General features: G+C 36.2%; 1 protein-coding gene across 1 annotated transcript in view; it reads left to right on the plus strand.

Moving 5' to 3' along the window:
* The first annotated feature begins 329 nt into the window (after nucleotides 1–329).
* The window catches only part of ZBTB49 (zinc finger and BTB domain containing 49), a 15,982-nt gene continuing 782 nt past the window's right edge, over nucleotides 330–15,529 (plus strand). The window contains exons 1-6 of the mRNA XM_010136120.1: nucleotides 330–498; nucleotides 1,449–2,548; nucleotides 8,564–8,610; nucleotides 12,433–12,506; nucleotides 13,254–13,336; nucleotides 13,427–13,589. Coding sequence (XP_010134422.1) covers nucleotides 347–498; nucleotides 1,449–2,548; nucleotides 8,564–8,610; nucleotides 12,433–12,506; nucleotides 13,254–13,336; nucleotides 13,427–13,589 — 1,619 coding nt within the window. The 5' untranslated portion in view covers nucleotides 330–346. The remainder of the gene's footprint in view (nucleotides 499–1,448; nucleotides 2,549–8,563; nucleotides 8,611–12,432; nucleotides 12,507–13,253; nucleotides 13,337–13,426; nucleotides 13,590–15,529) is intronic.

Genomic DNA, 15,529 nt, shown 5'->3' on the forward strand with positions numbered 1-15,529 from the left:
ATCTAACTCGTGTTGAAATTGTCTATTTTTTTTTGTGCTGTGGTTATGGAGTTCAGTTTATTGGCAATGCCATTAGTAGCACACTTTTGCAGAAGCTTGCTATTGTAAGCAAAATTTCATTAAAATCAGAATTTCCTATGTATATTGCTGTTTATCTGCTGGTGAGCAATACTGTGACTCATCTTTAATCAGGAAAATGCCGTTAGATTCACACTGCAGGTGTAAACTAAAGTAGTTTTCTCTGGGAGCTAAAACAAATTGTATTCTAAATTCATCTTGTGATTTAATATTTAAAATTCATCTTAGCATTTTATTTCATTGTAGGTAATTTAAGTGGTTTTCTAGCATGGACACTGTTGCTAGCCATAGTTGTCATCTTCTCCAGCAGCTCCATGAACAGCGCATTCAGGGTCTTCTCTGTGACTGCATGCTGGTGGTAAAAGGTGTCTGCTTCAAAGCACACAAAAATGTATTAGCTGCTTTCAGTCAGTATTTCAGGTATGTGACAGAAAATTCTTTTTATAAAGTCAACTAAGTGCTGTGGGTTGAGGTTTTTCCTGAGAAGGTTTTGGGTTTTTTTTTTCTCTCTGGTGGTTGCAGACTAAGTAATTATTGGAGTGTAAAGGAGAAGTTAAATTGTTTGTCCAGAGATAAGCCTGTATCAGATATTTAATCTAATTGAAAACTGTGGCCATCCTAATTTATTTTATAGCTGTACATGGTTAACAACTACACTGTTTGAGTTTGGCATTTTCTTGATCCTTACTTGTTACAGTGCCTCATTTATTGGATTCTGGCATGGACCTGCATTCAGTGTTGCAGTATGAAAAGATAACTGTTTACAAGCAGAATAGTAGACTGCATGACCAGAGCCAGATAAGGGATTCACATATGAATTAGTTGTCAATTATGTATTCAAAATAAAATTTGAGTGTATGGGCTATTATCGCATCTCTGTTTAGAATATATGCTCAGAGACAACGTCTGTGTTTTAAAGTACACAGGTGACACATAAAGCCAGCTGGTTTCTCTCCCCTCACTATAGCCCTCACTGATCTTCCAAATTTTGGGGAGATCCAGAATCCCCAACTTAGTGTTTTTCATTCTTTATGAGTAAGCTGCTAGATGTGGCTGTTTTTAGACCTTGTTTCTTGAAATATCTCTAAAGCTCAACTACCAGTTCCAATGTAAGAAAATTATTTCTATGTTATGACCAGGATGAAAAGACAAGAGGTTGTTTTTCCTAGCATACTAGTATAGGATTAATATAAAAGGCAAGTAACTGAGCAGTTTTGAGATGTTCATCTGCAAAACCAGCAATCTAGATAAGACCATATAGTGTAAATTGTTGTTTCATATCAGGCACTCTGAAGTGTATGTGTGTTCTTTTGTACAAGTGTTTATGAATTATTTGTGCTTGTGTTTGAATATTTGCTTTATTTCATCAGGACTCTTTTCCAGAATTCTTCAGGCCAGAAGAATGATGTCTTTCACTTGGACATTAAAAATGTAGGTGGCATAGGCCAGATCTTGGACTTCATGTACACTTCTCACCTGGATCTTAGCCAGGACAATGTACAAGCTATGCTGGATATCGCACAGTGTCTTCAAGTGCAAAATGTGCTGAACATTTGCCACACCTTTTTAAAATCATCTACAGCTGTAGAGCAGCCAGCCAGCATGCCTTGCAATAGTGTGTTTTCACTGCAGAATACTTTGGCTGCAGATACTAGCTGTGCCAATGGCAGTTATGGAACAAACCTATTGCCTGAATGCTCATCTGATACACAGACTAATAAAGTCTTGGCTGACCACCATTCTCATGCATCGCAGCCTGTTAATCTTCACATACCCTCAGGTGATGTACAGAAGCAACCACAAGACTCCTTAGATGGCAACTGCCCAGAGCTTCCATTTAAACAACCCAGTTACTATTATAAACTACGCAACTTCTACAGTAAACAGTTCTACAAGCAAAATGCTTGCTCTAATCACGAGAGAGGAGCAGAGCAATCATTTTCTTACAACACGTCTACAGAAATAAACACAGTAGAGAATAATTCTTGTACTGTTAATCACTCTGAGTGTATTCTGGAAACCTCTGATCATTTACCATCTAACTTTCTGGTTCAGTCCGTGAGTGAAACTGCTCCAGACCAGCATGCAGAAAGCATGCTTATGCAGCCTGCCAAACAGATGCGGCTGAAAAAGGCAATACACCTCAAAAAGTTGAATTTTCTAAGATCTCAGAAGTCTGCAGAGCAGCCACCTGAGCCTAAACGAGATGACAGTAGGATAACGAGAGAAATTGAATCTGTAAATGAAAGTGCCATGGATGTGACAAATGTTAGAGTTCCTGATGAAAAAGAAGTGGAAGATGTAGAGAATTCTGAGAATTTTGAACAAACTGTTGAAAGATCTCAAAGTCCTTTGGAACAAGAAGGGCAATCACACACTCTTCAGTCACAGAGGCAATATACTTGTGAATTATGTGGGAAGGCTTTCAAACATCCAAGCAATCTGGAGCTCCATAAAAGGTCTCATACAGGTATAGTTATTGATAACTTGGTCTGCAGACTAAAATATTTCGATTGAAGAGGATGTCTTGCAGTATCTCATGATTCTTGGTTAAGGGTCATGATGCTTGGTTAAGGGTCTGCTTTGAAAGGATTTGGTTTTTTTTTAAAAATGAATAATCTTACAGGAATTAAGCCTATAAGGCTTGCATTTAGTTGAAAGTAGTAGTAAAGATTGCTCCTTCATATTTGTTTTTTCTGGGTTCTTTCTCAAGGTTCTCTGGGTTCTTTCTTCATTTTCAATGAAAATTTTATTTTTGTCTTGCATTTAGAAGAGGCGTTTCTAGTCAGTTTGTCAGATGGCCCAGAAATCTGAGTCAGATAACAAAAGTGTAAATGGGTAGAAGATGGTACTGCAAGTTTCTAGATGACCTCTGTTCTCCTTGCTCATATATTCATTGTAAAATACAAGTGATTAGGCCTTGGCAGACATCTCTTTCTAAACTTTAGAAATATGCTCCATAATTCATGTAGAACTTTTTCCTAGTGTGAACAGTTTTCATTGTGCCTACCTTGAAGACAAGTAGGCTGCAGAGTGAATGGGAATATTGAATTAATTTCCTTTGTTTTAAAAACTCACAGGTAATACTAATTTCAAACCTAGCATAGATTTATTTCTAAGTATCTTTTTATTCTAGTGAAAAAAACCCCTAGTCTAACTCTCAATTAACTGATTTGTCTATTCAATTCAACCAGCATGTTCTATTGTATTTCTACAGCTTTAGATGGGTTTTTAAGAATTACTTATCTAGTCAAGTAACACCACTGATTATAAGTGCTTGAGATGGCATTATTCCTGATTAAGCTGTTCAGTGTTTTTTGCCTTTCTTTTCCCCTGTATTAAATATATAAATGCATCTCTCAGGCTTGTCAGATAAGCATTGCTTTGCAAATTAGGTGTATTGCTATTTTGACAGTAAATATGAATCTCTCTTAGCAGACATTAATTTCTTTTGTTAATTGATCCTTAGTATTAAGAATGTATTTTTCCATGTCATTAGTAGCAAAATCTTTCCAGAACCTGAAAATAGGAACATTTTGCATTAGCTTCCTGAAGTTTTCACTTCCTACCTTAGACTACTTCTGTATGTTAACATTACGATACTATATATACACTGTAGTCTTTTTTTAAATTTGGTTTCCCGTGAAAGAGTTGTATGTCTCTTAACTAGATCTTCTCTTTGCTTTGTATTTTTTCAATCTATTACCTGATTTGAGCTGTCAGTTATAGTTTAATATCTTAGAAATTTCAGGAAAATAGGTGATCTGATAGAAGATAGATCATCTAGACAAGTCCCAGCTGAGGGAGAGACTCTGAAGTCAGTAACATGAGTTTGTGCTAGAGTCTGTGTGAGAGACCCCAACTATGAGAAACCGGTTAGAATTTGCCTTTACTTAGACATCTCAATCATTGGAAGAAATCTGAATTTTGTGAGTTCTGGTGCCCATTACACCACTTGGTTTTTTAAGAGTGTGTTGCCTGAGTGATGAACGTAATTGCTGTAATAGAATTTCTGAGTGTGCTAGACCATTTAAAACATACAATACATTAGAAAAGGTAAACTAAACTTTAAACTGTATCTTAAAGATCAGGGGAGTAGACTGGGTACTAAGTTTTATAGAAGAAAGAGAGCCCTGATGCATGTTTTACAAATTACTTTTTTTCTTTAGACACGCTGTGTCCAGCTATAAGTGTAGGAACTGGAAAAAGATGAAAAGGGTAGAAGTAGCTTTGCAAGGTTATTTGTGTGCATTGCAGTCTATTTCTTTTGACTTATTTGAGGTCTGTGTATTTACATAGGGTTCTTCTCCACTTAAGCTCTGGTAGACATTGTTTCACATTCCACAACGCTGGCTGATACGAACTAGCTTTATACATTGTGTAAGAAAAGTGATCTGAGACTTGGTTTTGTTATTGCTGTCCTTCTTGACTAGTCTGAGTATATACACAGTGAATTCAGGAATTCCATGCTGCTTTTCATGAACTATGTTCTTCTAATAGGTTTCCAAAAATTCCAGACTCTAATGCTACTTAGTGTGTCATTAATGTTCTACAGATGTGCTAAACTGACAGATTAGAGCGTAAGATGAACAAATAATAAATACATGAAAGAAGGATGGAAAAACTGATATTACTAGATAGGCCTGTTTGCTTGCTGTTATTTTTGGGTCATGTTAATTTATTTTTAAATGTCCAAGTAGTGCAAAAAGAGTATTCGGAATATTGCTGTGGATAAGAAGGACCTGTAGCTGAAGCTGTATCATTAATATTTGGTATCCTGGTAATTAAATAATGTAAGTGTATGCTAAAAGCCATTTCTGCTCATCTGCCACTTCGGAAGACCTAGAAAATTGCTAGCTAATCAAATTTATTTAAAAACATTAATTTTCTAGAACTGAGCAAAAGGGTGAGCAAGCATTTAAGTAATTAAATTAAGTACTACTTCAAAGTCCTCTAAATCTGGCTTTGCTGAAGAGATGAAGGAAGCAAGTTACTAAAATGGACCTTTCACACTGGCAAGCCAGTTTTTAACCCACAAATGAAAACTCTTTCAACACAAGTACTGTGGTGGCCTGGTTATCAAGAAAAAGCACATGTGAATTCTCTGTTCCCTAACACTAGCAACTACTAAAGAATTTACAGGTTAAAATGGCTGCAGTGATGAGCTTTCTATGTGAAGGACAGGCCTACTCTGTTCAACACAAGTCATTGTATTGGGTTTTCTAGCTCTTTTAATTGTATTGCTAGTAGATATTTAAAGGAATCTCTAAACAGAGCTTCCTGCATTGACTTTAAGATTGATTTTAACTTGACTGAGTATTATAATTTGGTTTTTTATTAGAGTGACCTGTCTGGAAAAAAAGGAAGCAAGTATATCTCTCTTGTACAGTCCTTACCTGTCCAAGAACATCCAGTGTTTTGGGTTTCTAAAAAATATTTTCAGGAAACCTGTCCGAAAAACTCCACAATCCCAACTCTGTGCAAAGAACTCTTGGCAGCACAGAATACAACAAGAGCAGAGTTACAATGTCATGTAATACACAGCTGATCCTCAGCCTTTTCATTCTGAGCTTTGTTTGAGCAGGTTGCCAGAATTCCATGCCTTAGTGGGTCCTGCTCCTCACCTTTGTGCATTCTTCAGGAACACCGCGTCTGCTTTTATGCCTTTCTCTCTGGCGCTGACACACCACTGCTTTGATCCCACTACTGTGTACTTTATCTTCATCTCTTCTTGCAGAGTATTGAATGAGAAGGATCCACCAGAAGACAGAAAACACACAGCAGTCCAGAGGTTCAAAAGTCAGTCTCCTGGATGTTTGCTTAATTGTTTTAATTGTAGTTACCCTTTTTCCTCAAATTTTTCCTTTGCTGTTGAGCCAGCCATGGTCTTTAAGATCAGTGTTCTCAGATAAGATTTTTGGTTTGGCATTTAATGATGGTCATAGAATAGAATGGACCTTTGGAGGTCATCTAATCCAATCATCTGCTCGGGGCAGGTCAAATCAAATTGGGTTGTTTTGCTCATGACCTTGTATATGAAATTTTGGATATCTCCAAGGACAGAGATTCCACAGCCTCTCCAGGCAACTCGTTCCAGTGTTTGACCACCCTTGTGGCATAAAAGATCCTTTTCCTGTATCTCATCTGAATTTCTCATGATCTCACTTGTGTTTTTTGCCTCTTGTCCCATCACTGTGCACCTTCAAGAACAACCGAGTTGCATCTGTCTTCCCATTGTATGCAGACAGCAGTAAGGTTTCCTGTTTGCCTTCTCTTCTTGAGGCTCCAGATTTGGTCTCAGCAGTGACAGGGAGAGAAGTATCATCTTCAGCTTATTAGCTGCACTCTTACTAAGATGCCCTAGGAAGCAATTAGCCTGACTTTACCTGAGGGATGCTACAACACTGAGTAATTTAATATGACTGCTAGAATTCATTCTTGGAATAGGCTGCCTGGTATGCTTGGTGGTTTGGAGTTTTATGCAGGTGCAGAATTTTTCTCCAAAAACTAATTTGATATTTCTTTTCAAACAAAACTTCCTGTTTTATCTTTATCATGGGGAAAAGCCCTCTAACTCTTTGTACATCAGTTCAGTTGTAATGAGTCTGCATGCAGCCTAGAACAATAGTTTTGAGAAATTTGTGCCTCCGATTCCCGCCTTCCCCCTCTAGTTATTTCAGGATGCATTTCTGTTCAGATAATGTTTTTTTGTGTCAACAGTAACTTTTTTTTTGTTTTAGTAATTTCTGCAGAAATTGCTAGTATTCTGCTAGTAGCAATTTATCCTCCATTTCAAATTACCTTGATGCTTTTACAGCAGTCAGAAGCCTTCCCAGTTACTACATATCTGGCCCCCTGTTGGCTTAATTTATACTTGTCTTGTTGGTATCAGAATTTTTAGTGTTTTGCAAATTTAGAGCCATAATGATATCAAGCCTCAGTGAGCGCTCTCTGTAGTTGAGTTACTGGTTTCTTAATTTTTATCTTTGAGTAAGAGCTTTCTTGAAACTGCCATAAGATTTCCATTCTTCATTAAGTAGAAAAAATAGATACAGCCTCAAGCTGTCAGACTAACTTCAGGATTGCTATCTACGAAGCCACATAATTCTGTATGTTCACTCTGCTTTAAAATGTAAGAGAATTGCATTTAATTCTTGATTCTGAAATATCTTGAAAGAACATTTCATTTGGCATTTGGGAATCATTTGGCATCAGGGAAGGAAAATGGAACTTCAACATCTGGATATTGTACATGTTGCTCATAACACTTCCAGAGAAGAATACTGATGTAGAGAATATTTGCTGGAAGAGAAAGCTACAAATAGCCAAGAGGTGTTCTGTAAAATCAGGAAAAATATAATCTAAAAACTAAATAAAAATCTTTAGGCAGGTTTTGAATCCATGCCAAGATGAAACACAGTGTAAGAATCTCTTTTCCTTCTGGAAATGTCTGCATTCAAAATCACAAGGATTTACACTAATCTTGCTTTCCTGTACCTGTGGGCCAGATTATATATGTCCTTTTAATGTACATTTAGACTCATTAGAAGTATGACTGTCATTGAATTCAGTGGCATTTGAGCATTATTATTATTTTTTTAATTTTAGAAGATACACAGAGATTTTTATCAACAGTGTAAAAACTTGGAAACCAAGAACTAAACAGGGAAAAACACCTTTATGACATACTGTAGAGGAGAAGTTGTTAGAGATATTTGTCTGAAATTGACAGCTAGAGATTTGCAGTATTGTGCGGTCATTGTGTCGCTATTGAGAGTCAAGTTATTTTGAAAGGCTAAAGCAGGCTGGTGTAGTTTTACTAAAGCTGCTCATACCTTTTTTTGGAGATTCCAGAATAGCAGTTTTACATGTGTAAATTCAGAATTTTGTAGCAAAATACTTGAGTAAGTTATCAGATACTCTTCAGATATCAGATAGATATTAGATAATATCAGATATAGGATGAGAATTTGAAGGCAAATATGTATTTCTTGGAAATGAATGGCTACAGAGATGTATTGTAAACACTGCACAGAGAAAAGAGAGTCCTTCCAAATTAACTTCTCTGCATTCCTTATTCTTTTTAAGAGTGGGCCTTTGTGTGCACAAGTGAAAAAGCTGGTGCACTTTCCATAGCTTTTGTTGTTGTAGGACCTTGTCATCTATTCTGTTCTTCCTGGAGGTATGGTATCCCTTTCATTTGGGAAAAAAAAGTATTAAAAAAATTACCCAGCACTCCCATTCATATCAAAACTCTTCTACCTACTTGTTTTGAAAGATAAATTCTTTCTGTGCAAGTCTGCCTTACAGACTTCATGATAAATGCTGTATTTCTCTCTTGAATCTCCCTTAAATATATGGGTAAGTGTCCTTTTGGGGATATTTTTATTCCTACGTTACATATTTTAGAAGGAAGCGTACCAATTTAAAATGTTTGTATTCTATTGCAACTATTAGAAGTTCTATGTTCTGTTTCTTCTTTTAGGTGAGAAACCTTTTGAATGTAACATTTGTGGGAAACACTTCTCACAGGTGGGAATATTTTATATTACGGTACTTTGACTTGAAAATTAAATGCATCTGTATGTTGATTCTAAAAAACTTTGGTTTTAAGTCTACAGATTTGTTAAAGACAGACTTCAGGGATAAAATATTAAAATGTCTTGAAAATAACATGTTGAATGTTTTAGATATCTTTGATACATTTTGTACCTTTGATTCTGTCTGCTCTCAGATGTGTCATGTATTTTATCTTCAAAGGAATGTTTAAATATACAGAGCAGCAACTATATTTGAATACAGAGAACAGTCGTTCTCAGACTATTCTTTTGCTTTATGTTGTGAATAGCATTTTTACAGTGTCTGAAAAAAATACAGGTTAGAATTCTGTATAATGTTGTATTCACAATACAGTTTCGTCTTTCTAAATGGCATAAATTATTAAGTAGATTTTTTTGAGTCAGATAAAAAAAGTATCCATATAATGAGGCTCAGTTTCCTTCTGAGAAGAACACCACCACAATCTGTCTGAGGTGACAAAACTCAGCTATGATTTATTTAAAAGAAAGACTCTTGTGACGTTCCCTGCTTACATACAGGGCCTAAGCTTTTGCTGCCTTAATTTGCCCTACAATGCCTGCTTCCTGTTCTGGGTACAGCAGTTAAATTGAATTTCTACAAATTTGGTGCCTGGCTGTCTCATGTTTCCAAAATGTCATATTTTTTTCTGTTTTCTTTTTTGGAATATGTGCACCTGAGTACAAGAGACAGTAGACAGGTGCATATTTTTATATTAAGCTTAGACCAAAGTTCTTCAACAATAATTATTTTTCTCATGGATCCTGGTTTAAAGATTAGAATTATGTGGTCTTTGTCTACTCAGCCACCAGTGCTTAAGCTTCTCTTGCTCCAGTTTTGTACTCCACCAGTGGGACTTCTTTGGCCCAAGAATCTGATGCAGTTGCAGCCTCCACTCTCTCATTAAATATGAATATAACACTGCATCCACTGAGCCTTACTGTTTAAACATGCTTATCAAGCCATTTTGAGCAAAACTGGATCTGCTTATTAGGCAAAGAAAGTGCATTTTCATTCATTTTTGTGGCAGAAGTTTTAGTTATTAAAAAAGTGGATATTTCATTAATTACATAATTTCATAATTCACAAATTCCATTAACCGTACTTTTTGGTAATTGGAGTTGTTGGTGTTCTGTGCCGTTACTATGGGGGAAGAGGGAATAAAAAAGCTTCACATACTCAGAGTGTATGATGGGCATGACAGACTCCTCACGCAACATACATTGTTCCTCTAATTAAAAACAGATGAACAAAACCACCAACAAAGCTGGAATTTTCTGTGTTTTAGTTAAACACTCTAGAAGAGCTTCCCTCCCCATTACCTCATTTGCCTGAAGGTACAGGTAGCTACCTATCAATGGACAATACCTACACATCCAGAATCTGAGCCATAGTGTTTGGTTGTGTGCTGTAGTTCTTTCTCTGCTTATGAAAAGGGACTTGTATTCTTCTGAGGTACTCGCTTTTGAACTATGCAAATAAGTAAGATTCCACCTACCAGAAAGTAAGATGCAAGGGTAATTACTCTCTGCTTTTTCCTTAAAAGACCATCTGTGGTCTGGTTCTTGATACTCTCAGTCTGCAGGCACAGAAATAGTAACACTTTTCTTATTTAAGCCTCCACGTTCTGTGCCTGTGAGACAGTGCAGTTGTTGTGCCTAGTAGTGTGTCTGTGCCTGTGGAATGTACCTGAAGTTCTGTGTGTTCAAATGTAAAACAGAAGATGGAGAAAGTAGGGAAAATTGACATAGAAACACACAGCTTGAACAAATAACCATAAATATCTTTGATTTTTGGAGAAAAACGTTCCTTTTGTATTTCCAGTCCCTCATCTTCCTTTGCTACTAGAGCATAGCCTGTTGCTATGTGGTCCTTCTCTGGCTGGTGATCTAGGATATCATGTTTTACATCAAGACTACCTCCTCCTGCAGAGCTTCTTTTGGGGGACCACAGGCATTAGCTCCTTCACTTTAAAAGCATGCCAGTTACAAATGGACTAAGTCTAGCATATCTCTCTAGTCTGGAAATTTGTGAGGAGTGGTAGGCAACCAGTATCAGTAAGAGGATTCTTTTGAGCAATTTTATTTTCTTTCACTGAAATGCTAGCAGAAGCCCTCTTAACACTTTTTCATTGGGATGGCATACTATGCTTTAACCAAGGTTGTGTGCCACCTTAAACGCTTAGGAATCACGCAAGTTACTGATGTTTTTACCTTCTTTGTCTCAGCACTGTTGATAATAAGCTTTTGGCTTCATTAGGAGGAAGTGACATAGGCTTGTAATAGAGAAATAGATCTACTTGTTACTCTCTGTAAAATGCTTTTATTGCGCCTCAAAATGCCTGTATGGGAACTATTTCAGAATAATTGTTGCTCTTCAAATTCACCCTCTGCCTTTATCTAGAATAACTTCCAAATTCTTATGATACGACTTATTTTGTGATATGGATGAAGATTCTGTCTTGTTTATATTTCACGCAAATGCATCTCTGCATAAAATCCCTTGTCTTTGCAAAGCATAACGTGTTCCATGGAGAAGTCACTTTAGTCTTCTTCCTCAGAAATAGGTGCTATAAAGTTTGGCCTGAGACAACAGTGGTTCAGTCATACTGTTGTCTGAAAAACTTCCCAAGGGTTAAAGAAAGCTCTCCTGGGGTTCGAATGGACATCCATTTGGTACTGTCCTCTGTCTGTGTCTGCAATGCTTTAGTTCTTGTTATTAGTTATTATAAACTCCGATTACAGTGATTGATTATCACAGGTAATTTATTACTTCAAAGAGTTGGAAGAAATTACTGATGGGTCTTATTTTTGTTGTCTTACTGTGATTAGGAGGACAGGATAATATTTGCATCCCCAGTTTTCTTGCCTGACTGAAAGGACTTAATGTTCTTTTAGTGTACGTAGATAAAACCAGGCAGTTATCCGTCAAAGAGAACAGAAAGGTTAAAACCTGGCTGTGGACGTATGGACTATTTATGGAACATCTGCAGCTCTTCTATCCAGACTAGCTGTATCTTGTGCTTTGAGAACTAGACTCTCAGTGGATTAGCCATTCAGAAGCACTGGTGGCTTTAAAAAAAGAATTTGAAATGAGTAAGATGGTTTTGTCTAGTCATTTTCTGGTTTGCCTGCTGGGCTAGCATGATTTTCACAGGACTGGGAGAGGGAAGATATGTAATAACAATGAGTTACCAGTAATCCCATTTGTTCATTTTGTACTTCCTGATCTGTTTTCTTGTGATATGAGAAAATATATATAGTTTTGGAGCACTTGGCTCTGAGTATTTTATGGACTGAAAAATGTTTACCCTGTTCTTTTCTTTTTAACCTCCTGGTAGGTGAATTCAGACATCCTGATGTAACAATATTTTATTTGTAGTACAAATAAATGAAACTAACATGAATCCTATTACAAATTTTCTAAAGCAAATTTTCTTCTTCACTGCAATCTAGATAGTGTAATTTTCGTTTATAACTGGATTTGTTTTCAACTATAGGTCTTTCTTTTTCCTTAGCATTTGATTCCACGGTTTCTTTTTTTTTTCCCCGCCCTGTTGTTGTCAATGTATAATTGCATACATAGGCAATATGATCTTGAGGTATATGGTAGTCTGGTATATCTTTACTAGATATTAATGTTCATACATGCTTTGTAGTCTTTGCTGCCTTAGAATTAGGAATAAAAAGCCACTCTCATAGTTCCCATCATTGTCACCTTATCTGTATACAGCAACAGGCTAGATGAATTTAAATGTTTAAATTGCTGTCCCTTCAGGCAGGCAATCTCCAGACACATTTACGTCGACATTCTGGTGAAAAGCCGTACATTTGTGAAATCTGTGGGAAAAGGTGAGTAGAATTGTTCATCTTAATAAAGCTAGCATAATAAAACTTGTTTACCTTTTCTTTAATCTTCATGATAAACTACAGGCCAAGAGTTAAGGCAGCATGCTGCTCAATTTTGTTTAGAAGATACTGGGTTTAAATGTGTACTGATGGGATTAAAATACATAAATGTCTGCAAGTGTCTTGTTGCAAGTCTCAATAATAAGATGAACATGTCATCACATATATAGCCTCTGGTCTTAAATTTTTGTATATGGTTATCTTTAGTTAAGGATGTTCTGTTGTGTGTATTTTGAATTGTGTGATTCACAATGAAGCACGCGGTTTTGCACCTTTCCCTCATTTGTTTCATTATTTGGTCATAAAATCTTTGTTACGTTTTATGGAAAGTATAAAGTGTGAGAAACTTGACAAATTTAAGCACAGCATTAAGTGTTTCTGCTTTCTGCTAACAGGTGACAGAAAACACACTAATTTAGGTGTAGCATTCCTACTTAAGTTAAATGCAGACTAAATTAGTAACATTAATGGCGAAAAGGGGTTTTGGGGTGTTTTTTCTTAGCATAAATTTAATTGGACATTGCCAACATCAAAATATTTTTCTTAAATGCATCCATTTATCTGTGTTTTAGATTTTAATTTTTGTTCAGAACATCAGGCATTTGTTAGAGTGCATTTCCACATGATACTCAGTTTAGGAGAATAAGGGTCTTACAAAGACAGTAATTGGGTTTCCGTATTCTGTTACAGATTTGCTGCTTCGGGTGATGTTCAGCGCCATATTATAATTCATTCTGGAGAAAAGCCTCATCTGTGCGATATCTGTGGCAGAGGTATGTAAGAACCAAAGCTTCTGCCTCCGAGGGTTTTTGATTGAAATGTGAGGAGTCATTTTAATCTCAATGTCTGTCATATTTTTCTAGGATTCAGTAACTTCAGTAATTTAAAGGAGCACAAAAAGACCCACACAGCAGATAAAGTATTCACCTGTGATGAATGTGGGAAGTCATTCAACATGCAACGAAAATTAGTAAAGCACAGAATTAGGCACACCGGAGAGAGACCATACAGCTGTTCAGCATGTGGTAGGATTTACTGTGCATAGCTTAGTTGTGTCTTGCTTTTTAAAGGATAAGTAAAAATGCCTGTTTCAGCAAAATAAAAATTAACCAAAATGATTTTAAATTGAAATACCATGTTGTGGAAGTTTGTCACAAAATCACATCTTGCATACTTCAGAGTTTTTCATTTGGTGTATTAAATTCCTTTAGCTTTGTTAATAAGTTCAAAAATTAATTTCAATTGAAGAATAGAGAAGGGAAATAAGAAAAATCAACATTGTTTATGAACACGTTTGCTAGAGAAGGACTGATACGACTTGCTTCAAAAGCTGATTTACTTTCAGTATAGTCCTTTCTGATGGAAAGCCAGGTTTAGCACCACTTGGCTATCCATGGAGTCTTTTTTTTGTCTCCCAATTAAATACTGTTCGTCTTGAATTGCATTCAACCAGAGTTTGACCATAACAACCTTCTGCTACTTTGTTTCAACCTCTGGAATAAAATCAAAACTTGATCAATGCTTCATACCAGTGAACACCCATTTTCAAAATCTGCTAGATCAGTCATACTTCCAGGTGGTCTGAAAATGGCTCTTTGATCATTGTTGTATAACATAGTTCTCAGAAATTGCATTGTCTATCCTTATATGTTTCTTACCATCCTGCATACTAGTTGCTTTTCTTCCTTTAAGTGTGCTTTTAGTATAATTTCATTCATGTTCTGAGGAACTAGCTTTGGAGGATATGATAATGTCCAACTGCAGAATGTTTTATTTATAATGACTTGAGGCACAAGAAAAAATAATATTAGCAGGAGGTCTTGCATCAGAGGGAGGCAACACAGACATGTAGGGTATGAAAGTATGAACAAGAGAGTTGTGTTGCTGTCATTAATAGGCTTATTTTCATCTTGTCTTGTAGTGATTAGTTTTGATTAGTTTTTATTTAAACTGGTCATCTTGTACTGAGAAGGCAAAAATTGTGCAAAGAGTATCTGATCAGGCATTAAATCATTCACATTATGCAAAAAATGCACATGTATTATTCGAGTAATTTGTAATCTTACTATTTAATGGCTTTTCTGAAGAGAAATCTGGGCAGTAGAATAAAAAGTATGATGCCAAAAATTGAGACTGCAGTTTTACTGGGCTTTCCGATAATACCATTCATTTCAGTTGGTATCTGTCCACAGAAAATAAAATAATCTTTAACCTGGGTAAAATGTAATAAAGTCACAAATAGGTACCACCTTATTTCTGCTATCCTGAAGAATGTGAGGTGTCTGAATCACGTAGCAGTTGTGGAGATAAATGCTTGCTCGTTCTGTTCGGTCTTCTGCACTTTGCCTTGGTTCGGCCTCAGACACTTTTTCATTGCGGTATGGTAATCGAGCTTATTTGAGCCTGTGGTTCTGAAAACAGGCAAACAGCTGAATATTTTATTGTATTCTAATATTTACAGCACTAAAACCAGGTTTGATGCATTCTCTGGTTAGACTATAAAAAATGGATTGCTGCATTGTGTTAGCTCAAAGTTAACAAAACAGCTAACTTTGTCAGCACTTTAAGTGTAGTTTCTTGGTAATGAACAAACCATTATGTTCTCTGATGCAGTTATCACTGGAAGATTACATTTAGAGGCTTATCAGCATACTGGTTTTCCAGGCAGTCAAATTAAACTGATTATTTTTTTTTTCCTCCAAGAAGATTGACACAAACTGAGAGCCCTCACAGGTTTCAAATACTAATGGATGCTCCCGTCTCTGGAGTCAAAACTAAAGCACTGGGAAACACAAGTCATTGAATTGTAAAAAGAGATGGAACTTGTTTGAACCTGTTCTAGCTAAACAAAGGACCACGACTGGGATATGCCATACCTTATCACTTGATATTTTCTCTAATTAAAACATGTTTATGCACTTGTGTTAAGAAAAAAATCTTAATCTATCACTTCTGTCTTGTAGGGA

Source organism: Buceros rhinoceros, unplaced genomic scaffold, assembly GCF_000710305.1.
Source record: "Buceros rhinoceros silvestris isolate BGI_N320 unplaced genomic scaffold, ASM71030v1 scaffold36215, whole genome shotgun sequence".
NCBI lineage: Eukaryota > Metazoa > Chordata > Aves > Bucerotiformes > Bucerotidae > Buceros > Buceros rhinoceros.